This window comes from Mixophyes fleayi, chromosome 7, assembly GCF_038048845.1.
Source record: "Mixophyes fleayi isolate aMixFle1 chromosome 7, aMixFle1.hap1, whole genome shotgun sequence".
Lineage (NCBI taxonomy): Eukaryota > Metazoa > Chordata > Amphibia > Anura > Limnodynastidae > Mixophyes > Mixophyes fleayi.
Window position 1 is genome coordinate 6,607,955 of NC_134408.1, and position 24,419 is coordinate 6,632,373.

At 40.9% G+C, this 24,419-nt stretch overlaps 2 protein-coding genes across 3 annotated transcripts; both read left to right on the plus strand.

Annotated features, from left to right (window-relative positions):
* Positions 1 to 8,169: 8,169 nt before the first annotated feature.
* On the plus strand, positions 8,170 to 21,193 carry LOC142097190 (microfibril-associated glycoprotein 4-like). Of its 2 annotated transcripts, XM_075178831.1 has the most exons (7): positions 8,170 to 8,263; positions 8,968 to 9,065; positions 9,516 to 9,673; positions 10,689 to 10,785; positions 10,880 to 11,074; positions 11,379 to 11,677; positions 21,177 to 21,193. In XM_075178831.1, the coding sequence occupies exons 2-6, from the start codon at positions 8,975 to 8,977 to the stop codon at positions 11,639 to 11,641; spliced, it is 804 nt and encodes a 267-aa protein (XP_075034932.1). In that variant the 5' UTR covers positions 8,170 to 8,263; positions 8,968 to 8,974; the 3' UTR covers positions 11,642 to 11,677; positions 21,177 to 21,193. The 2 variants fall into 2 exon arrangements, with proteins under 2 accessions (XP_075034932.1, XP_075034931.1); XM_075178830.1 differs by lacking the exon at positions 21,177 to 21,193 and having other exon boundaries at positions 11,379 to 12,020.
* LOC142097191 (microfibril-associated glycoprotein 4-like) lies at positions 18,458 to 22,416 on the plus strand. Its single transcript, XM_075178832.1, has 6 exons — positions 18,458 to 18,640; positions 19,625 to 19,722; positions 20,561 to 20,718; positions 21,168 to 21,264; positions 21,359 to 21,553; positions 21,861 to 22,416. Exons 2-6 carry the CDS (start codon positions 19,632 to 19,634, stop codon positions 22,121 to 22,123), a joined length of 804 nt encoding a protein of 267 aa, XP_075034933.1. The 5' UTR covers positions 18,458 to 18,640; positions 19,625 to 19,631; the 3' UTR covers positions 22,124 to 22,416.
* Positions 22,417 to 24,419: the final 2,003 nt, after the last annotated feature.

Sequence of the window (24,419 nt, forward strand, 5' to 3'; positions counted from 1 at the left end):
GTAATATTTTCTGATACACTACCTACCTGTGTCACGTACTAAACATAGAGAGCTTAGGGAGGGTAATAATTGGCTGAGACACTGGCGTAAGAAGGAGATTTTAAATAAATTGCTGGGGTGGAGGTTGAAGATCAAAACAGTGGGCAAGATAACACAGCCAAAGAACAGGGTTTAGCGAGTGGGAATTTAGGGTGAGGTAAGTAGAGGACATAAGAAGGTAGTTAATAATAAGAGTGGTAAAAAAATATATGGTATCAAGATGAGACCTATGGCTGGGCAGTGATTATGGAAGACTGTACCATGTTTATGGAGGACAAAAAAATGAAGGAAAGGAGGAGGACTTAGTCTATATGTACAATCTTGTTTACAAAAAAATGTGCTGGACAATGTCATCACAGAAGGTGATTATGGGCAACAAAGATACTGACTGAGTACTGATTGGAGTCTTAGACACCAAGCACAGCTGATTGCTGATATTTTACACAAAAGAACAAATAAGACACTTTTATTTATTATTTTAACTAAGTATCACTGTGGGTATAGACCAATGGGGCTAAATAATTAAGTAGTAAAAAAATTTAGGAAGTGACAAACAAGTTTAAGTTGCCAAAATGTAGAGGGTACAGAGAGGTAATTTCTTTGATATAAGGAACATAACAGAATATGTAAAAGGAATCAGGCTAGCCAAAACATTAGCTGGGTAAAAGTAATCAGCTATATGACAGATCCCTTTTCTCCTTTCAACGCGTTTCACCCTAAGTGGTTTTCTTCAGGAAAATCTCAAGGTGTGATTCCTCAGACCTCCTGCATATTAATTGCAGGTTAACATAGGTATCTTATTATCTTCACTTCTTTTTTAAACACAAAGCAAATAAAGTTGTGGAAACGTTGTTCTTGTGTGTTCCTTTCAATGTTCTATCAATCTATCTCTTCTGTGTCACTTCTTTGTGTTCCCCTGGACAGCTGGGTACATGTCATCTACTTATATACTTGAGGAAAGGAGATGTTCTCCACACAGTGCAGGCAATAAGATGAGTTTCTGTATATAAAACAAGGATGTAATTAATAGTTTGAGTTTTTAAAGTCTGTTCCCAAGTTTTCTGTAGAAGAGTGTGCGGTCCCATTGTGGAACAATAGCTTAGAATCTAAGGTAATTAGTTTGGACAGTCAATGTGACTTTGATTTGGTGTGTATATATGTTACAAATGTCATCCAGTACAGTTCAGTATCAGGGATGTAGTATCCAGTTCCACCAGCAGGTGTCACTGACCAACATACAAAGATTTTAATTCTGTAGAAGTAATGAGCTGTGGTCAATATCCAGTATAGAGAATAGACTGAAATTTAAGAATACATCAATATTCAATGTAGGTAGTATACAGTGTACATATGTTGGATATAAACATATATATATATATATATTATAAAAATATTCTTGGAATGAGTACATGTTGACCTTTAGTATAAGTTATAATAGACAGACAATAGACTATAGTGCACTTAGTACTGCATGCTTATTAGATAGAGGAAATAGAAGTATGCGAGCTAGTTACTTTAACTCATCTAGATATTTCACTGTCATGTATAAAGAGAGTGGGGGGCGCTTTGGTCTTTCCTGCAAGACCCATTCACCAGTGGTGGGAGTAGTCATGTCACATACTAGATTTGGTGCGTCTATAAGCCTATTAAGGAAAGTAAATGTCAAACATACAGAAAGGTGCCTAGATTGAGGTAATTGTTTAGACCGTTGGGTGCTGGAGTGTTGAGATTGAAAATTCATTTTGTCTCTTCCTTGGAAATTTTAGCTACGAAATCCCCTCCTCTCTGCATCTATGGGACCTTTTTAATGCCCATGAACTATAAGCACATAGGATCTGATAAGTGCCTCTCCATGTAGTGGTCTGGCTCACTATGCGGATCTAGAAAATAAACTTTTAGTTATGCGCTCATTGGCTAGTTTTTATGGCGTAATTATATTATGTTTATATTGTTGGTATATATTCCTATATGGTTATGAGAGATAAGGAGAATAGTTGTGTGTAATTGCCCTAAACCTAACGGATTAAGAGGATATCTATGTTGTATAATAAAACAGTATTTATTAGTATAATTTAGTAAAATCAACAGATCCCAAGATTTCCAATACTAAATAATTACAAGACCTAATAAATATCAGAAATTAATTGCAAGATTGAGCTAATAAATATCATAAATAATTAAATCGCAATAACCTCAAAAACAGCATAAATTAAGCAAGCAGCAACATACAAACTCATATAATAGCAATAGACTTGAACTACATGAATATTTGATTAAAAAATACAAACTACACCACACATATTGTCTGTAGCCGATCTGGAGGCCAAACTACTATGGGTCCAGCTTAGAAGTCTGTGCTCTCAGCTACTGTATAACTTGAGAGATAGCCAGTAAGTGGGTATGACGAAGTCCAGCAGAAATTCATCCAAAATATGCACATAAACAAGTGCTAGCGCGTATCTGTCCACAGAAAAATGTTAACCGGCCTCGATGATCCAAACTAACGTTTTAAATGTTACTGGCAACAAGATGAATTGACTAATACTTGCTGTTACTGATACTCATCGTTAATGAACTGGGTACGCAGGATGCATTCAGTGCAATCCAAGCTGTCAGCGTATGGAGAGGGGAGACGTGTATCACGTACGTTCCACGTAGGCAAACAAAGGGGGGGGGGGTTCCTAGTGCCTGGAAACCCCCTCACTCCGGGGGTACTGTATGCTTGATGTGGCTGGACCCTGCCTCGGTACGAGCCACTTTGCAGATTGTGTGCAGATCTATTCTGTCTGCACTGTTCACAGCCATCTCTCTCCAACAAGTATTAAAGCAGCAAGAACAGGTAGGAGAGAGCAGTACAGTCTGTCAACTGTTCTGACACACTCAGGACTTTGTCCTGATTGTAGGGACAGTTGGCAGGTATGTCCCACTCACACGGCTCTGCTCGAAAAGGGAGAGCTGTGTGCCCCTAACAGTAGTGCACTCAGCATTGCCCGTGTATATGATGGGGATAGGAAGAGTTGGAGAGCAGCCAAGCACCGTCTAAAATTATAGCCACGCACTAAGCATGCCACGCCCACTGGGGGCGTGGCATGGAAACCCCTGTCTACAAATCCTACGTTTGCCCCTGTTCCACTATGGTACACACGCGCTGTCTGTAACGTCCAGGTTCAATACGTGGAAGTGGGCGTAAACCAATGTGTTTCGTCCGTGTGTGGACATTCTCAAGGGCAAAGAGATTGGAGTCTGAATCATCAGTTCTATTTATACTCCCCCCTTCGTGACCAGAGCATCTTGATTGGTCCATTTTGTGTTTATATGCTTCAGACATTACTATTATTAGTAATCCCTTATGATATAATTTTTAGGTTACATACTGGGCATCCTGAAATTTGATTTGCGGATCTACCTGATTCTTTAAATTTTGCTGTCGCTGAAGTTTATTAATGATTATAATGTTCAACTAAAAATATCCATTTTATACCTGTGGCCACATACTTGACGCAAGGACTTCTGACCGATTATAGTCTCAATCTGTTTGTTATAAATTGTTATAGTTTTTTTATTAAAATATTTGGACTCTTCTCCCCTCCCTTGATTGGTGGATTTCAGTTTAAAAGACAAAGTGAGAGAGAGGGTTCTTACTATCCCTCTGAGGAAACCACTGCTATCCAATACAGGCGGAGAAATGCGTCAGCTAAGTTGTATTGATATCGCACAGGACTTTCACATAACCATATGTATCAATCTCTGGCCCATGTTTTTTATTACTGAAAAAGAATTTTGGAGCAGTTCTAGACAAGGAACCTACAGATCCTGACCTGGGTCATTATCTTCTCTATGTGTAGGCATCTACTGATCCTTCATTCATATATGGGAGATTGTGGATAAGTGTCAGGAACTTGCTGATGTACATCTTGTTTTCACCAGTGAAGGACAATCTACTGGTATAGCGTTAAGATGACATCTGAGTCGATACAGTAGAGGCACTACTATTACCATATCTCCTTCAGTCTGACGCACATAAAGATTTCATTTAGGTGCTTATTTGTTCGAAAGTGTTTGTGCGGATTATTGGACGTAATTGCAAGTAATTATTCCCTGTTTGGAGATCTATATGGTTGATTTTATGATTTTCATTTCGGCTGTGTGACTAAAGTAGGAAGAATCTACCGAACAGCGACATGTAGCGCCCAAAATTCTATTATATATATTTGCTTTACATTTCAAGCATGTTCTGCCTTCACGTGTTACAAATACTGATGACTGTTTGCCCTATTATTTGAGTGTGCCCGGGTGACGAGCAGAGGTAGTGACAGAGCCAGTCCTAGTTGTCATTCCCGAGACTCTTCCATCAGTCTACATCAGTGTCACAGTCAACATTCAATAAGTTAGCTCCCGATGGAGATGCGGGTTGGGCTCGGGATCTCCCCTAGACATCTGGTGGTCGTGCCCTACAATAGCACCATACTTGCGTAAGGTGATAATGGTAGGAAATGGTGGGCTGCCCACCTGCTGGTGGCACAGACGTTTGGTTATTTAACCTCCCAGATGTTGCCATCTCGCAATATAAATAATCACTACTCCGGCATCTGAATAATGCAGCCATTGTAGTCATCCTAGTCCATTTGGCGGCTCCCTGCTCTCCCTGGCAGGCGGAAATGGTTTACACAGATAGACCATGGATAGACCACTATAGGCTCATGGATGACTTTACCATGTCTAGCCAAAACAAACTTACTGAATATACGGCGATGTGGCTTCGCTGGCTTGAATTTAAGGAATCTCCGTCTTACCGTTCCCTCAAGGACTGTGAATATAGTCTCTGGACACAGCAGCTGGATACTTCTGGGGCTTGCTGGACACTTCTTAGGGTCTTTTTGGGGTCTCTTGTGGATCTGCATTAGATGTTTCTACTCTTGCGGGGCTTCTGTGATACCCTGAGGAATCCATCCTACCCCCTCTCTCTTTCCTGTCCCTCTTTTTTCCCTTTCCTCTCTGTTCTTCATTTAATGTTTGTCTTTTGCGGTTTGCATTTTTAATTATTGAATGATGGACTATGATGTTTTCAAATGCTTTCATCTTTGTATTGCTCTCCCTCAGTTGTATAAAGTCTTTTGTTTAATAAAAAAGATTACACAATAAGTTCCAGAGGACAGGGTCTAGTGGCCATTTGCTATATTGCAGTATTGATATAATGTCCATCCATTGACTGCTTGAAATATCACCATTTGCAATTCCTCAAATTACTGGAACACCTTTACAAATTTGCTTCCATTCTCTGGTTTTGCTCATGTCTGATTTGCTAGAAAGTTTTTCCATATTACATCCTTTGAAGGAGATGCCGGAGAAATTTTCTATATTGAAATATGCCTGTGTAATACCGATAGTCCCCCCCCCCCCCCCCCAATGGGGATAGGGGCTTGAGTCGGCTCAAGTATTGTGTGTTTCTCTTCATGCTAATGTTCTATGCACACCCTTCAGTGATATTTGCATCTTTGTACTGCTTTAGATGGGGAAGGACAAAAAAGCATCTTCCAAAAAGCAAGTAGAGAAAACTAAAGACACTAATTCTCAGTCTGGTATTCAACAATTCCTGTTCACCCCAAAATCTTCTAACACTACTAGAGATTACCCCATGGCTTCACAAAGCCAGTCTTGGGAGCTAGAGGTTCTACAGGAGGTTATAGATTTTGCTTTTCCCTCTACCCCACCGGAACACAGGGAATATGGGGAAATTCTACACTATCTGTAGTCTCTTCCCACGAAACGTGACTTTCAGTCCCTGGAAAATAGACTGTATTCAGCCATTAAATCTCAAATCGATTCTTTGCAAGCGATTTGACGCAGGTGTGGGACAGAGTCTCCTCGTTGGAAAAAAACAAAGACGTGATTGACGAACTGTACTCCAAACTACAGGAATCCACAAACCCACATATGACAGAAATGAAGGAAATTTAGTCTTGATTGGATGACTTGGACAACAGGGGACAAGGGAATAATTTAGGAATCTGTGGTTTTCCAGAGGACATCTCTCCTCAAGGACTGATTGATGATCTGACAAAGATTCCAATGAACTGTTGGACAAACATCTGGGCAGAAAGCATCTGGCAGCGTGATTAGTATCTGGCGATTTTTGAAGCAAACTCAGGAGAATTTGCTTAACCGCAGCTTCATACATTTGAACTTGCATACAGGGGCGGCCCGGGCCGGTCCCTTAGTGGGCTAACTTGGGCTGGGCCACCTGCATTTTGTTTCCCTTAAAATAGGCTGCTGAGTTGAATCTTGCCCCCTGGGCTGAAATTTGCCAGCTCTCCCCTGCTTCTATAGCTAGAGTGGTAAACAGTCAGGACTTTGATCTCTATTAATTTTGGAAATAGCGAGTTTGACAGAAACACATCACTGGCGATTTTACATGAAATCTCTGCTTTATACATCAGCGAGTTTCAACTCTCCCAAGAAAATCGCACCTTGATACATTTACCCCCTGGATTCCAATCTCCTGTGGCTGGTCATTTATAGACTGCCTTTCCCTGCAATCTTTGCAGTTCATTGATTGTCCTTGCTGCTGTTGTTTGTCTGTAAACCCTGTGAATATTCTGCTCCATTCTGATACTTGGTTTTGACCTCTGCATGTGACCTGAACACCCCTGATTGCTGCCTGGATTGACCTTATTGCTTATGACATTGACTATGTATATCACTGCCTGGACCAAACATTTCAGTGGTGTTTGACTGTCCCTATTGTCTGTGTTACCACTTCCCAGCCTCAGGTTCTTCGTGCCTTCTATCTGCTCCATTGGACTTACCTGTGTTTCATCAGCAAGACTTACAGCTTGATCTTAATTCTATACCTTCCCATGCACTGAGTTGCTCTCCAGCACCATCTCCACACAGGCCACAACAGGCATTATATCCATCCTTACTATACACTGCCAAGCTTCCCAGTTTACTGGAACCTCCATGCTACCTGTGCCTGCAGATCACCTCTCCTGTGTCACGAGTCACAGAGACTCTTGCTGATATTTGCACTGCTAGCAGGCGCGGAGTCTAAACACGCCCACGGTCTTCACCAGGGACCCCCGCAAAGAGGTTTGGAGTTTGCTGCAAGGGACGTGCAGGTCGCAGCCCTCCAAGTTAGCTATCAGCGGAGTGGATGGTGAACAGACGTGGTCGTGCAGACAGAGGTCAAACCGTACTGGCAAACATGGTATCAAGGGGTAATGCAATTTGGAGTCAGCAAGCCAAAGGTCAGAAACAGTGGGAGCAATCAGGCCGAAGGGAGATCCAGAAGCAGAACCAGGGATAGCCGAGTCGGTACACAGGAGGCCAGTCAGAGAACAGGGAGACAGGCTGGAACGCTGGAGCATAGGAAGACCTGGATACTCTGGCGTCTACCTAGTGTCAGAGGCAGGTTTAAATAGAGGTACCCTATCCCTGATTGGTGGCAGTGAACGAGACAGTCCGAACAACTGACTGCAGACAGGAAGTAGAGAGAAGAGTCCTGTTGCTAGGAAATGAGGGCTCGAGACGGACACACATGCGCACGGCAATCCTGAGGAGAGAGTTCAGCGTCCAGCTGTCTAACAACGGACCATGATGCCAACAGAGTAAGGCGTTCGTCCCTGGCACTGATGGTGAGTGTAGGGATGGCGCCTGACAGTACCCACCAACCTCTCTTCCAGAATGCCTACTTTCCAAAGAGCATCTTTAGGAAAACTGGCCAATAAACGTGGATCCTGGCTGGTAACAAAGATCCTCAGCTCCACTGCTTTATCTGGCAATCCTGCCATCCTGTACCAGCACTTAACCTGTTACCTGTGCTGCAGTTTACACTTTATACCTTGGAATCTGCTGCTCCTATGGACTAAATCTAGCTTTTCTCTGCATCTGTTCCTCATTGTATTATCAGAGTATAACTGCTATTTCTGCTGTTTAACTCTGTAGTTCCTATGAACTGAGTGGCTGTTTACTATTGTCTGCACCAATTGGTTCCGTGTATCTCTGCCTAATAAAACCACTTTGTTTCTCAAACTACATGGAATTGTGATAAACATCTACAGGACACGTACACAGATGAGGGATGACAGTACATCATTGTGCTTGGTTGTTATTGGCACATCTTCAGCAGATTGTGACATGTGAACCCGCACGGTATATATAGCACAGGTGTACATGTATTTTTTTCATTACGGCATATCTGACACCAGAAGGCATCAAGTATCAGGTACTCTGCAAAGGGTGATAGTAGATTTAAAGGTTGTTTCATGACCCTTAAACATGGGCAATTTGATTTATAGCAGTAAAACATCAAGGGTTTAAGAATTCAACTTGTTTTTATCTCACTCTATTTTCCCCACTAGAGTGTATAATGTTATGTTGTTGAGTGTGACGGAAAGAGTTGTAGCGTACAAACTGTCTGTTGCTCTGTGTGTTTGTCTGCAGCTTTCTGCAAGTATGAGGTGGGATTTGGCAGGTGTAACATCACACGAGAGTGCGGTTCATTTTAATATTTATAAGCCCCTCACACTTCACACTAGAAAGTCTTGAGTTCAATATCTCATCCAATGCTTCAGTTATTAAGCCTCTAAGTGCTGTGATCAGGGGCTGTTTATTTTAAATTGGTAAAGAAAATGTGTCATGGTTATTGACTAGAGTCACTTGAACTGGTGTTGATGAATCAGTTCTAAAACTCGACTGAATGTCTCAAATTTGTGAAATGGTCAAGCTTTTTTTTGGGGAAAAAGCTTGTTTGATAATGTTCCAGCCTATTCAACAGTGTTTGAGCTAAATTTCAACAATTGGCTTGTGCTTCTCAAGCCATCATGGACATACAAGTCAATGGTTGGTAGGACATGATGGGATTTGTAGTTCAACAACAGTTGGCGAACCACAGATTGCCGAACCCTGATCTAAACATTTCATCCTCAGTTATAAGATGTGGATTTATCTCGCCCTCCTCACCCTGTCCCTGTGTCTGGAGAGGGGTCATCAAGCTGCGGACATGGTGCCCGGGAACCAAGCTAATAGTAAGTGAGATAATGATGGACACTGTTCCAGGGAAAACACAGACTTTCCTTTCTATCTCTGCTGCTTGGCTCTAAATGTGTGAAACAATAAACCCCTTGTTCTGGTCACATTTATTTTCATTTTCATTGTGCCCATAGTCATCACCATTTCCTTATAGGACACCAAAAATGTGTCCATAAATACATATTTCCACATGTTCACATGCGTCCCCTTATGTCTGAGAGGCAGTACAGGGACGGGACAGACGTGTTCATGTAATTACAACACAATAATACACGGACACATCAGCAAACACAATTTTTAGGACATGTCCTGTAGGGCTGGTGACACTATGCACAGTGATGATGACTATTTGCAGCACTATCTACTGTATATATCAATTATATTAACATCAAAACAAGTATTGGCGTAAAAGAAGACTTAACTCATGTGGTGCCTTCTCCTTCCAGTCATTGGCTGTATCAGTACCTGTCACCCCCACGACTGCTCGGATGTGTATGCCCAGGGTCTGACCTCAGATGGGGTGTATCTGATATACCCCGGGGGAGATCTCTCTGCTGCGATACCTGTGTACTGTGACATGACCACTAAGGACGGACCATGGACTGTAAGTGACCCACACAGAGGCTCCTACCATTCACACGGTATAAGATTATACACAGTCGCCCCTAACAGTCACTCTTTATAAGATTATACACAGTCCTTCACAAACTCTGTACAATATTCTACACAATTCCTCCTACCAGTCACTCTGCATAATATTATACGCAGTCAACGTAATATATCACAATACCTCAGAATATAACTGTATGATAGAGAGGAGAGATGAGTCAGGGGGACCATATTGTAATACCTCAGAATATAATGGTATTACACAGCATCTGAGTGAGTGACCCCAGGAAGATCCTGCTGGGAGCAGAGAGCAAGCACACAAGTGATGTTGCTGTAACACCTGCCTGTGCTCCTGTCACTAATGACTACACCCAGAGGTAGCCAGGGCGACAGAAGAGTGCAGTGGAGGAGAGGCGTTACCTACCCATGCACCCCACTAATTTCATACACGGTGACAGGGGGTACATATAATTATTTAGTATTTTAACCAATTTAGGGTGGGTCACTTTGCTTTTTTTATCTGGGCAAAATGTGCAGCAGTTCACATTATTTCAGAAATAGTGTGGGCATCTTTTCTACTAAATTGACATATATAGATAAATATAGATTCCAGGTGAGGAAAGTACTATACTGAAACGTTGGAATGGATTAAATACACCCTCGTGATACAAACTACAATTTGTCTTAAATCCTTGAGTGCCGCCTCACCTGGAATCTATTAAATGCGCTATCCATACAAGTGAAGTACCGGGGAAGGCAACGGGGTAATGTACACATGTTATTTATGAGTGCCAAGCACCTGGATACTATATACATATATATATATATAATATATATATATATATATATATATCTACTTGATAATGTGCTGCCTTCACAGCAATCAGAATTTCTGGATCTTAATAAAACACTGGATGTTGGCGCTAGGTCATCCATTCAATGTGTTTGCACACAGAGAACAACTATTCTCTTTTGCTCTGAGCTTTAGTGGTGTATTTTCCAATCTCCAGGTGTTTCAGAAGAGGTTTGATGGCAGCGTGAGCTTCTATCGCGTTTGGGAAGACTATAAGTCTGGATTTGGACGAGCAGATGGAGAATATTGGTTGGGTAATTATTTTCTTTTACACGTCTCTGAGAATTTGGACTCCTGTCTCATTGCTCATTAGATTTATATAAAAACTCCCCTATCTATATTCTCCAGGCTTGAAGAACATTCACCTTCTCACCCAAAAGAGGTCATATCGTCTGCAGATCAACCTGGAGGATTTTGAGAATGATAAACGTTATGTGGTTTATAATACCTTCTCTCTTTCACCGCTGGCAATCTCTCCCGACGAGGATGGATATATACTGCACATTGATGGATTTCAGGAGGGGGATCCAGCCAAACCTGTTCGTAAGTGACTAAAACAGCCAAATACAGGTCCTTAGTTTTTATTTCTGTGGAATAAAGATGGGATACTCTGGGGTATTAGGTCATATAGCACACTCGCCTAGTTTTCATACCTCCTATGAATTGGTAAAACTCATCAATCAGTTTGTTCTTCTGTCTACTTATTTACATATTAAATCCCTATGTATAAAAGTAAATACATCACATAGGTCACCAGGAAACTGAGTACATAAAAGTAAACAGAACAATGAATAAACGTTTATACAATCCATCTGATTAATAGCTAATCATATATTTGTTCTATCAGGAAACTCTCTAGTAACTCAGAATGGGATGAAGTTCTCCACTTATGATAATGACAGAGATAAATATTCAGGTAACTGTGCCGCCACATTTAAAGGAGGCTCTTGGTACGAAAATTGTCACAGATGCAACCTCAACGGTTTATACCTGAATGGCACCACCAAGCAATATGCCAGCGGCATGACGTGGGATGGTTTTAGAGGACAATACTACTCGCTGAAGAAGACTGAGATGAAGATTGCAGTTAAACATGAAGCTACAGAGTAATAGATCCTACGAACAGGATTATAAGTTTGATGGCATGTGACAATATTGCAATGTACTATATAACCTCACATGCATGATTGATGTAACATTTTTTGATGTAAACCAATTTGTGATTATCAGTCGCTTCACCCTTCTGTCCCCCCCCTCCCCACCCCCCCCCCCCCCCCCACACACACACCCACTTTTACCTCTCTATTTGTAATCTGAAACACTTCCTGTCCCAGGGTGATATCAATATTTCCTTTTCTGAGCTTACACAATACTTTTTACATATGATAGTAAAATAATCACTACATAAATAAATACAGTGCAAACATAAAGCAAAATGTTTACTTATTAACTGTTAAACAAATATAAAATAAACATTGAAAGTATTAAATGTAGTAGTCTGCGATATTTAGGAATTAATCAATGTACCACAACCTGGGTAATTTCATTTGTAGGAAAGCTCAACCACATTATGATCAGACATACAGGGCCTGAGTCATTAAGGAACGTATCTGTGTTTTTAGTGCGTAACACCTAATGTTGCCTTCTGCGCGTGCCCAGAGCGAGGACACTCGGCCGTCAGCAAAAGCAAGTCCGCTGCCTATTCCAACGCAAATAACAGTTATGGCGGTCTGCGATTTTGGGGAGTGAATGGGGGCGGGGAAGGGGCGTGTGCCCGTACTGGATGCACAATGTGGCCGAATGCAGCCACCACAGAATGAAGCTCTGCATGTGTGAAAGTTCCTTGTTTTTCTGCCGTATCTCTTGCACCAGCTGAGGGTCTAGTCTAAGTGCTGGGTCAGTAGCGTAAGCAGCTATAACATGTGTCTGCAATCAAGCGAAACTGTAACAATGTATTTTATGTACAGTAGACATCAAGGACCACCTAACCCTAATGTTTTTTAACTGAAAAAAAGAAATATTCAAAGAATTTTTTTTATACAATTTCCATTTCTAATCATACATGACTATATTATTGGCAGGTAACATTAATTGATTAATATTTGTTTTTTCTGTGCGTTCTTTTGAGATATCATATTCCACATACGTATTGTATGCATCCTGCAGTGTCTGGTCTAGTACAGCAGAGTGACCCTACACCTATAGTCATCACCACATGTATTGTGAGATCCGCTCCTTGCTGACTCCGGGGGGACGCAGAGCTGATTTATGTGCCATTGAGAACAACTGCACGATGCACTCAGGATGCTGCCTTATGACTCAGGCCCATAATATCTTTCTTAGAAGAATGTTGCCCACCCAATGGGTATAATGTTGTGAGATGCCCTTTTAGTGTCCCGTTGTGAACTGAAGCTGTACTTAATTTATATGGACATACCACCCTGTACCTCTGGACCCCCCCCCCCCCTCCCAGTTCCCCCAATATTAAAGTACAGAGCAGAATATGAGGCCTAGTATGAGTACATTGATAGTGGGCTACAGACTTCTAGTGTCATAGCGATGAAGCCTAGGCTGTCCTTGTATAAGTGAGGGCTCCTGGTTCCAGCTGTGTATCTGGGGATATCTTCATTTGGTTCCCGGGTAATATGAACATTTTGGAACCTTCGGCAAAATGGGAATTCTACATTGGAGCTACCATGGAAACTTGATAGCATCATAATATCACCTCGACTTCCTAAAGGTTGGTGGCGGCCACGTTGCAGGAGAACAGATCCAGCTCCACATTAATAGATCACTACTATGTGCTATCTATTGATGTTCGGATATCAGGAGGTTCCATTGTCCTGACACGCAGCCCTCTTCCTGAATACAAAAGTTTAGAAGAAAAAATTGCCCAATTGCCTCTCACCTAGGTTCCTTCCCAGCTTCAAATAATGATGACACCCATTTTCGGTGACATTTTCGGTGACATTGCGCAAACCTATATAAAAAAAGCCATCACCCCAATTTGTGTCCCACTCCCGGCCCTATCCCTTTTTACTCCAACACTGAGGATGAAGTTCCAATACAAAAAATACTTCTAAAACAAAAATGTATAAGTTTGTGTTTAGATCCTTTAATTCCATGAGACCTTTTAGAAACTACTAGTTTGGTATCCCTAAAAATCAGGGGAAGCAGATGGTTACATTTTGGGGTAAAATTCTGGGATTGCACTAATTACCTAAAGGTAGTTTTGATGGAAAAGTGTATTGTTTATTTATCTCCCAATACATAAATCCCATATTCTTTCACTGTATGAATCCAATAAAATAAAAATATATGTATTTTAATGTGCTACCCAAAGGAAGACATAAAAACAATACATAATCTTGTGGTCCCTCTTTTGTAAACAATCTAAACAGATTACACAATAGGCTCCATGTGCTGTTTATTCTCTCCACCTGCTGGCTGTTATGGTCGCCACCTAGTGGCCATCTGAAATATTGCAGTATTGACATAACTTCCATCCATTTTCTGCTTGAAATATCACCATTTGCAGTTCCTCAAATTACTGGAACACCTTTAGAAATTTACGACCATACACGCAGCGTGATGTTATATGCAGACTCCATTACTCTACAGTCAAAGGAGAAATTCTGGGAAGAGCAGGGCAAGCAGTGAGTATTGACTTTAATGAAACCCAGATTCATATTTTCCAGGACTTATCCTGGTGCACTCTACAGCTGCGTAGGAATCTCAAGCAACTAACTGATGAACTGAAAAACACAATTTTAAATTTAGATGGGGCTTCCCTCTAAAAGTCCTACACAAGGGCACATTGAGCATCCTCAAGAATCTGGAAGACTTGGGGGTAAATGTATCATACCCCGGTTTTGTGAAGTCCTGCGAGTTCGGCGTCTTTGTAGCTTAAATTTAAAGCGGCGCTGCCTTGTAAAGGGAAACTTCCCTTTACAAGGCAGCGCCGCTTTAAATTTAAGCTGCGAAGACGCCAAACTCGTGGGACTTCACAAAACCGGGGTATGATACATTTATCCCTTGGAGTCATTTTGTGCTGCACTAGACATTCAGAAAATACAGATTCCGGACTGGAACACAACATCGTTGTCCCTACCTACCTCCGAGGGATGAAGAATGGAGAGTCGCCTGGAAAGGTAGGAGGAGGACCCATCTAGCTGCAGCGTCTGGTGATCAATCCATCACCTAAGGTCACGGACTGAAAACCTAGAGTTTGTTTTGTGACTTTATATTTTTGCTCCAAGATGAACGATCTTCCAGATGATAGTTCTCCAAGTCTTCCTTCCCTAAGATTTTCAGATAGGCATCTTTAATCCCCCTGATAATCCTTTATTGTTCATACATTATAGATGTTCTATTGGACCATTTACCTCTGAATATAATACAGCGCACACAAGTAGTGTTCTTATGATGCACAGAAATTTCTATTGATTGTGATTATTTACAAATACATCAAAGAAAATAAAAACAAAACCTTAAGGAGAATGTGTAGTACAATTTATTTAACAACTTGGTTTATTGTCGGTTAATTCTATTTTGATATTTTTTCCACCCTAGCTTTTAGTTTTGAGTCATCCCCACTACCCCTATCCCAGTTTTAAATACCGCTAGTTCTAGAAGCTCATAGATAATTCACCGATCCCAATGTCATTTGAAGTGGATTTGTATATTTACTGTTCACGTCTAAATGCTGGTTTTATATTGTGTTTACTATTATTTTCTCTTGTCTGTCTCTCCGTCCCTTTGTTCCCCATTGTCTCTCCTGCTGCCTCTTCCCAGACGAACCCCATCCCAGGAGCCCAAATCATCCTACCATGCCAACGCATGGTAGGTGCCCAAATCACGCTGATGTCTGGCAACAGACCTGTAACGTGATAGATAAGTTACAATCTTCTTGTCTTAATGTTCGGGACTTAATGTTCCTTAAAGATGTCCATGAATGTTAATTACCCTCCAAATTCAAAAAGTTCACATTGCTTTCATTCAAGAAACACATTTTAAAAGACACTCTGCCCCATCACTTTGCAGCCGTCACTACCTTATGGGATTTTTTAACGATAACCCTGTTGGTAGATCTAAAGGAGTGGCAATCTTATTCTCCAATAGAGAACAATTCACAGACACTACAGTGATCAAAATTGGTTAGGGCAGAGGGTTTTTGGTGAAGGGCAAACTATTTGGTCAACCCTTTACCTTTGTTAACTTATATGCTGCAAACCAGGGTCAGCCGGCATTCCTAGCACTTACCTTGACTTCACTGACAAACTGAAACAGGGTATCCTTGTAGTAGGTGGAGATTTTAACTGGGCTAAGGATCCCCAAGTAGATGCAATGGGACGGTGACCTGGGCTACCTTTGCAAGAGGCTAGGAAAACCAGGCATAATTTCCATGAACATCAGTTGATAGATGTTTGGTGTCTCCTACATCCTGCTGGCAGAGACTATACATACTACACTTTTACACACGCTTGCTACTTCAGAATTGACAATTATTTAATTGAACATAGACATTTGGATCTCCTCTTGGACTCCCAAATAGGGCAAATAGTGGGTCCGGATCATGTCCCCATATCTCTTACCTTATCTTTGGCCACCTCCTCACCATGCAATGGACGTGGCGACTTAATAAACAATTGTTGCAGGGCCAATGTTGCAAATCTCAGCTTGAACAATCACTCGATGACTATATCGCTCTAAACGACAATGGTGAGACTTCCAAGATCACAATCTGTTGTTAGAGAAACGTGTATAAAACTGGGATCATTCCTCAAACAACAAAACAAAGCTTAAAGGGAGTCCTTACTTTCCTGAATTGCTGCTTTAGAGACCCAAACACAAACGTTCTCTGTCACCTGACACATATTCTAGAACCACTGGAAACGCACTCAACAAGTTACTAGATTATAAAACTAAATTGGCCTTCAGGAAATGCAAAAATACATTTTTCAGCTGTGGTAACAAACCAAAGAGAGTCCTTGCTAAATCCCTCCGCAAACAACTCACCCAGATTTATATTCACTCAGTTAAAAATGAAGGCGGCACCCCATGCTTTAAAGATATAAACATCACCAAGACATTCCATAATTATTATTTAGACCTGCATAACCTCGAGTCTCATAACTCTCCCACATTATTGGTCGGACACTCTGCAGCCATCAAAGATTACCTGAAAGAGATACACTTTCCTAGGATTACTAAAGAGATGGAGGAGATGTTGGAATAGCTTTTCTCTGGTGAAGAACTGGATAAAGCCATTAACTCATCACCATCAAGGAAGAGTCCGGGTTTGGATGGGTTCTTGATCGCATGTTGTAAAACTTTTAAAAGTAGATTATCTCTCATCCTTTTGTCTGATACATGTCCACACTTGCACATAAGTTGCATTTTAAAAAAAAGAGTACAGAACTTGAGCTTATCTCCGACTGTTCAAATCCAAGCAGATCTCAAAATGCGTTTTGTTTTGAATACAATAAAGACAAAACAGACTGCAATATAGGTGTATTTTCAATATAAGGTCACAAAAAAATTATATTATAACGTAAATTAACAACTTCTAACACTATAGTCATTAATCATATTTATTTATTTTGCATTCAATAACATAAATCAAAATGCTCTTAATGCGTAGTGTACAAACAAGGCATTTTTATAGTCTATCTTACTTGCTTGCACACTTTCTGTGCTAACTAGTGGCACACATATGTGTAGTTTTCAATACAAGGACGATGCCGTGTCAATCATCACTATCAGTCAGCACTTACACCTGTCCTGTAGCTGGTGCAAATGATACGGCTGAAACTAAGAGCGTTTAAGAGAAACCCAAGACTTTAGTCAGCCATGTCTGCTTTGGGATACCCTCGTCACGGCCTTACGCTATACTGCCTAAGTTCATCTTCATTTTTCCTGTCACACAAAATACAGAACCTTCCAGCAGCTGTCACAGACTGGACTTTTATGGGTCTTAAAGTCTCTCCAGTATCCTGCTGTGAGACAGTCCTGTTTCACTGGATCTAACTGCCCAACAGTTTCTGGGTATGACACAAACAGATTTACTTCTGATCAGGAATCAGGCCCTCTGACTCTGGCTAATTCCACCCTCATGAATTATCGATAGAGCCATTATTAGAGGGAGGATAAAACACGCTCTGCTTTTTAAACCAAATGTTTTAATATTACTTTTTTATATCTATTTTTGCCTCATTTCTTTCTGAATGCACAATATTTGACTGTCAGTTCCACTGCACATCCGTGTACTACTGTCTCAACAGGCTCATCCTCAATCTCCTTCAAAGAGTTCATGGACATTAATTGTAGATTCAGATCTACTTTGTTTTCACCACCGCTAGGACCTGACATATTGTCTGAAGTTATGGCCAAGTAAGGAAATCTCTGTGGTATGATTTAATAAGGGGGATGATAGTGAGTTTCATGCCTCAAACACTTCATCATTCTCTATAAAGTAACTGACAATTAATAAACATCAGAGTTTTCTATAAACCTTCACACTCACAGCATATAGGGCCTTAGTATTCTGACTCGTTGTTGGTGTAAGACTTCATAAAGTCAGACACCAGCAACTGCCTAGTTTGAATGCTATAATCACGTACTGTATGATGTGTGCTCCAAGAATACAAGTATATAGCAAAGGCTGATTCATACATTATATTATTTCCATTTATATTACATAATAATCATAATTGAAAAAATTGAGTTGAAACTGAAAATAAGTCACATGAAACAGATTAGCATGCTTCTCCACAGTTAAATACCCAACAACCTTACCAGATATTACAAAGAAATTCTTGAAATGTTATATGTAAAAATTCAACTATTATTTTACCCAATGAACAAAGACAATCAAAAAATTAATTGCTGCTCTGTCCTCCTTAGAAAGTGTCTGTGGGTGTCACAAGAAACAGCACACAAACGTCTTCAGGACACAGAATGGGGATATGTACCATTGTGTTTGGTCAGTCCGTTATTGGCACATCTACAGCAGATTGTGACACGTGAACACATACGGTATAAAAAGCACAAGCGCTCATATATATTTTCATCAAGGCATATCTGGAACCAGAAGGCATCAAATCTCAGGTACGCTGCAAAGGGTGATAGTAGATTCAAAAGGTTCTTTCATGACCCTTAAATATGGGCAATTTGCTTTATACAAGTAAAACCTGCTCAAGGAATTAAAGAACTAAACTTATTTTCACTACACTGTATTATTATCACCACTGGAATGTTTAAGGTTAAGTTTTTAAGTTTGACTGAAAGAGTTATAGTGTACAAAATCTTGTGTCGCTCTGTGTGTTTGTGTGCAGCTTCCTGTAAGTTTGAAATGGCACTTGGCAGAAATCCCAGGTGTAACATCACACAAGAACACGGTTTATTTATTTAGGTTTATAATGTCCTCACACTTTTCGGAAATCTTGGATGCAATATCTCCTCAAATGCTTTGTTTTTTAATGCCTCCAAGAGCTGTGACCAGGGGCTGGTTTTTTTCATATTTTCTCAACAAATATCAGTTTTGTAAAATGGTAATGAAAATGTGTTAAGGGTAATAACTAGAGACACTTGAACCCCTCTTGGTGAATGGGTTCTAAAATTCGACAGAATTTCTCGAATCTTTGAAACAGTAAAACATTTAAAAAAACAAAACCCCTGTTAGATAATGTTGTACAGAGCACACGTCTGGGGCTGTCGAACCATCAAACTTCAGTTTCAAACTGCTTCAAAGATTTTGTGCATCTCTAGTAATGACCTCTGACATAGACCTACAAATTACAATTTATAAACAAGACAGCCAATATTGGAGGATTTATAAAGCAACGTTTGGGGATCGAAAAGAATGTTGAAAAATGTAACCCTTTCCACATGGTGATAATGATTGTTCTGTGACTGTGTTCTCCAGAGGGAAATGTGAATTGCCAGAAAACAGTATTGTAAGCCAGGCTTATGTTACTCTAGTCATCGTGTAAATACCATTCAATAGCTGGCAGGGCACACTGGGAGTTGCAGTTCCACAACAGTTGGAGAAACACAGATTGCCGACTTCTGATCTAAACATTTCATCCTCAGTTATAAGATGTGGACATATCTCGCCCTCCTCACCCTGTCCCTGTGTCTGGAGAGGGGTCATCAGGCTGCGGACCTGGTGCCCGGGAACCAAGCTAATAGTAAGTGAGATAATGGGAGTCACTGTTCTCGCTGGGAAAACACAGTCTTCCCTTTCTATCTTTCCTGCTTCTCTCTAACTGTGGGAAATGATAAACCCCTCGTTCTGGTCACATTTATTTTCATTTTCATGGAACCCGTAGTCATCATTTCTTTATATGTGTCTATATATACAAATTTCCATATATTCACATATGTCTCCTTATGCCTGAGAGGCAGTACAGGGACGGGCAGGGGCTGGAGAGCATAGGCTGAGTACAGTAAAGACGTGTTCATCATCATCATCATCATCATCATTTATTTATTTATATAGCGCCACTAATTCCGCAGCGCTGTACAGAGAACTCACTCACATCAGTCCCTGCCCCATTGGAGCTTACAGTCTAAATTCCCTAATATAGACACACAGACAGAAAGACGGAGAGGAAGAGACTAGGGTCAATTTTGATAGCAGCCAATTAACCTACCAGTATGTTTTTGGAGTGTGGGAGGAAACCGGAGCACCTGGAGGAAACCCATGCAAACACGGGGAGAACGTACAAACTCCTCACAGATAAGGCCATGGTCGTGAATCGAACTCATGACCCCAGTGCTGTGAGGCAGAAGTGCTAACCACTAGGCCACTGTGCTCATGTAATCGTGACACCCTTAATGTGGACACATTAGCAAACACCCTTTTTAGGAGACATATAACTTGCGGATCCTGTAGGGCTGGTGACACTATGCACAGTGATGATGACTATTTGCAGCACTATCTACTGTATATTCCAATTATATTAACTTCAAAACAAGTATTGGTGTAAAAGAAGACTTAGCTCATGTGGTCCCTTCTCCTTCCAGTCATTGGCTGTATCAGTACCTGTCACCCCCACGACTGCTCGGATGTGTATGCCCAGGGTCTGACCTCAGATGGGGTGTATCTGATATACCCCGGGGGAGAGCTCTCTGCTGCGATACCTGTGTACTGTGACATGACCTCTAAGGATGGACCATGGACGGTAAGTGACCCACAGAGAGCAGGATAAAGCTGCCAGTAATATAATACATATTAAGATTTGTGGGGCGTAAAAGCAATTAAATTATGGCAATTAAACCGGTTATTTTTAGGGTATCCTATTGGCAGGAGACCCCAGAGCCAGCGATCCAGATCTGGTTATTCAGAGTCCCACCCACCATTCACATGGTATAAGGTTATACACAGTAATAACACGGTATAAGGTTATACGAAGTAATAACATGGTATAAGGTTACTTAACAGTCACTCTTTATAGCATTAGACACAAAGGGGAATATACTGAATTACTGCAATGTATAACTGTATGATAGCAAGTTGAACTCAGTCAGACAAGAGTTGTTGGTTCTATTGGATCAATTTGAAGTGTATGAACACAGAGAACAATGCTCCTCTTTAGACCTCTATTGAGCTTTAGTGATTTATAATCTCCAGGTGTTTCAGAAGAGGTTTGATGGCAGCGTGAGCTTCTATCGCGTCTGGGAAGAATATAGGTCAGGATTTGGACGAGCAGATGGAGAATATTGGTTGGGTAATTATTTCCTTTTACACATCTCCGAGAATTTGGACCCCTGTCTTATTGCTGATTAGATTTATATAAAAACTCCCCTATCTATATTCTCCAGGCTTGAAGAACATTCACCTTCTCACCCAAAAGAGGTCATATCGTCTACAGATCAACCTGGAGGATTTTGAGAATGATAAACGTCATGTGGTTTATAATACCTTCTCCCTTTCACCGCTGGCAATCTCTCCCGACGAGGATGCATATAAACTGCACATTGATGGATTTCAGGAGGGGGATCCAGCCAAACCTGTTCGTAAGTGACTAAAACAGCCAAATCCAGTTCTTTAGTTTTTATTTCTGTGGAATAAAGATGGGATACTCTGGGGTATTAGATCATATAGCACACCCGCCTAGTTTTCATACTTCCTATGAATCCGTTAAACTTGGCAAATCAGTTTGTTCTTCTCTGTACATATTTACAAATTTCTAAACCCCGATATATAAAAGTAAATACATCACATAGGTCACCAGAACATGAGAACATAAAGGTAAACCAAACAACGAATAAACGTTCATCTCATCCATCTGAATAGTAAGCAAACATCTTTCTGCTTTATCAGGAAACTCTCTAGTAACTCAGAATGGGATGAATTTCTCCACTTATGATAATGACAGAGATACATATTCAGGTAACTGTGCGATGATATTTAAAGGAGGCTCTTGGTACAAAAATTGTCACAGCTGCAACCTCAACGGTTTATACCTAAATGGCACCACCGATCAGTATGCCAGCGGCATGACGTGGTCCGGGTGGAGAGGACAATACTACTCGCTGAAGAAGACCGAGATGAAGATCGCAGTTAAACATGAAGTCACAGAATAATAGATCCTATGTATAGGATTATAAGCAGGACTTTATAATGTTTGATGGCGTGTGACAGCATTGCAATATGTTATATAACTTCACATACAAGATGTAACATTTTCTATGTAAACCTAATTAGTTGCTTCACCGTTCTGTTCTTTACTCCCCCCCCTCCCCCCCACTTTTTACCTTTTTATTCGTAGTCTGAAGCACTTCCTGTTCCAGGGTGAGCTTAATATTTTCTTCTCTGAGTTTACACAATACTTTTTATATAAAATAAACACTGTATGAATAAAAAATAAATAAAAAAATAATGCAAAATGTTTTCTTGTTAACTGTTACAGTGGCCCACGGAGGATTGTCGTGGACCCCCAAAAAAAAAACCCCCAAAAAAAACCCGCGCGAGAGCTGCTGCGCATGCACACGCGCATGCGCAGCAGCTCCGTTTCGGCAGCGCTGTCCTATACAGCAGCCGCGGCGCTGTCTAAGAAGCGTCCGTGACGGTGCTGTTGACAGTGCCGCGGCTGCTGTATAGGACAGTGGCCACTTAGTTAGCACAGGGGGGGGGTTTCTGGAGACTCAGAAACCCCCCCCCCCTGCGTGCGCCACTGTGTTGTAAACAAATATGAAATACTTGAAACAGATCAAGAGTATTAAATGTAGCACTCTGTATGTACTATGTATGAAGTACCCCAGTGGTTCCCAAACTGTGCGCATAGGCTCCCTGGGGGGCCTCGGAGATCTCACAGGGGTGCCTCGGTCAGGGCCAGTGGTAAGCAAGGCTGGGGACTACTTGGTAATTATTTTGGCTTACGGGTGCCTTGAAAAAATTATGGAGACCTTAAGGGTGCCTTCAACTGAAAAAGTTTTAAATCCACTGATAACCAATGTACAGCGACTTAGGAAATTTCTCTTGTATGAAAAATCAACCACATTATCATCTACCTGAGACATACAATCAGGGTCAGACTGGCCCGTCGGGGGCCAGTTATTGTATTGAATACAATAGCTTTATTAGAAGAATGTAACTCTCCCAATGAATATAATGCTGTGAAATGTCCTGTTGTGATTTGAAGCTGTACTTAATTTCTATGCACATTCCACCCTGTACCTCTGGAACCCCCCAGCTCATCCCAATATTAAAGTACAGAGCAGAATTTGAGCCCTAGTACATTGATAGTTGGTTACAGTCTTCTAGTGTCGTAGCGATGAAGCCTGGGCTGCCCTTGTATAAGAGCACTTAGCGCTGAAACCAGATTGTCAGTGGGAGCTCCTGGTTCCAGCTGTGTATCTGGGGATATCTTCATTTGGTTCCTGGGCAAGAGGAAAATTTTGGAACCTTCTGCGAAACGGAAACCTTATACCTTTGTAAAATCACCGGGTGACCACATTGGAGGAGGAAAGGACAGATCCTGCTCCACCCCGTAGCTCATCATTAGTAGATCAAATTTCGTGTTATCTATTAGTGTAGGGATACCAATAGGTAAATTTATCAAGCTGAAAAAGTGGAGATGTTGCCTATAGCAACCAATCAGATTCTAGCTAGCATTTATTTGGTACATTCTACAAAATGACAGCTAGAATCTGGTTGCTATAGGCAACATCTCCACTTCTTCAAACCCGCAGCTTAATAAACTTACTCCCAGGAGTTTCCACTGTCCTGCCATGCAGCCCTTCTCCCGAATACAAAAGTTTAGAAGAAAAGAAAAATCCCCTTTTACTTGCACGCTAAGGACCTGATTCATTAAGGATAGCAAAGTAAAGGAGTAAATTTGCAACTTGGCAAAACCATGTTGCATTGGAGGGGGAGGTAAATTAAAAATGTGGGGGAAGATTTATAATTGGCCTATGGAATGTCCTAGATCAACTTTAAATTTCAGTGTAAAAATAAAGCTATCAATTGTTTGTGTGCTAGATGAATTTAACTTATATGCAAAATAATAAACAAATTTGCACCCCTTGCATTGTAACATGGTTTATCCAAGAGCAAATTTACTCCTTTTTTTGCTTTGCTCTCCTTAATAAATCAGACCCTAAGGATGAAGCGCCATTAAAAAAATTATTCTAAAACTAAAATGTATACGTCTATCTCTAGAGCCTTTAATTCCATCAGACCTTTCACAAAGTACAAGTGTGTTATCCCTAAAAATCAGGGGAACTAGCCGGTTACATTTTGGGGTAAAATTCTGGGGTTGCACCAATTACCTAAAGGTAGTTTTGGACACCATGGAAAGCGTATTGTTTATTATCTCCCAATACATAAATCCCATACTCTTTCCCTATATAAATCCCATAAAATAAATCTAAATATATG

Bases quoted from the DNA above. Each gene is read 5' to 3' on its own strand.
- LOC142097190 (XM_075178831.1), top strand. From the start codon at position 8,975: ATGTGGATTTATCTCGCCCTCCTCACCCTGTCCCTGTGTCTGGAGAGG. The intron at 9,066-9,515 runs GTAAGTGAGATA...TTCTCCTTCCAG, and splicing joins GCCCGGGAACCAAGCTAATA to TCATTGGCTGTATCAGTACC. The intron at 11,075-11,378 runs GTAAGTGACTAA...TTGTTCTATCAG, and splicing joins GGATCCAGCCAAACCTGTTC to GAAACTCTCTAGTAACTCAG.
- LOC142097191 (XM_075178832.1), top strand. From the start codon at position 19,632: ATGTGGACATATCTCGCCCTCCTCACCCTGTCCCTGTGTCTGGAGAGG. The intron at 20,719-21,167 runs GTAAGTGACCCA...TATAATCTCCAG, and splicing joins CTAAGGATGGACCATGGACG to GTGTTTCAGAAGAGGTTTGA. The intron at 21,554-21,860 runs GTAAGTGACTAA...CTGCTTTATCAG, and splicing joins GGATCCAGCCAAACCTGTTC to GAAACTCTCTAGTAACTCAG.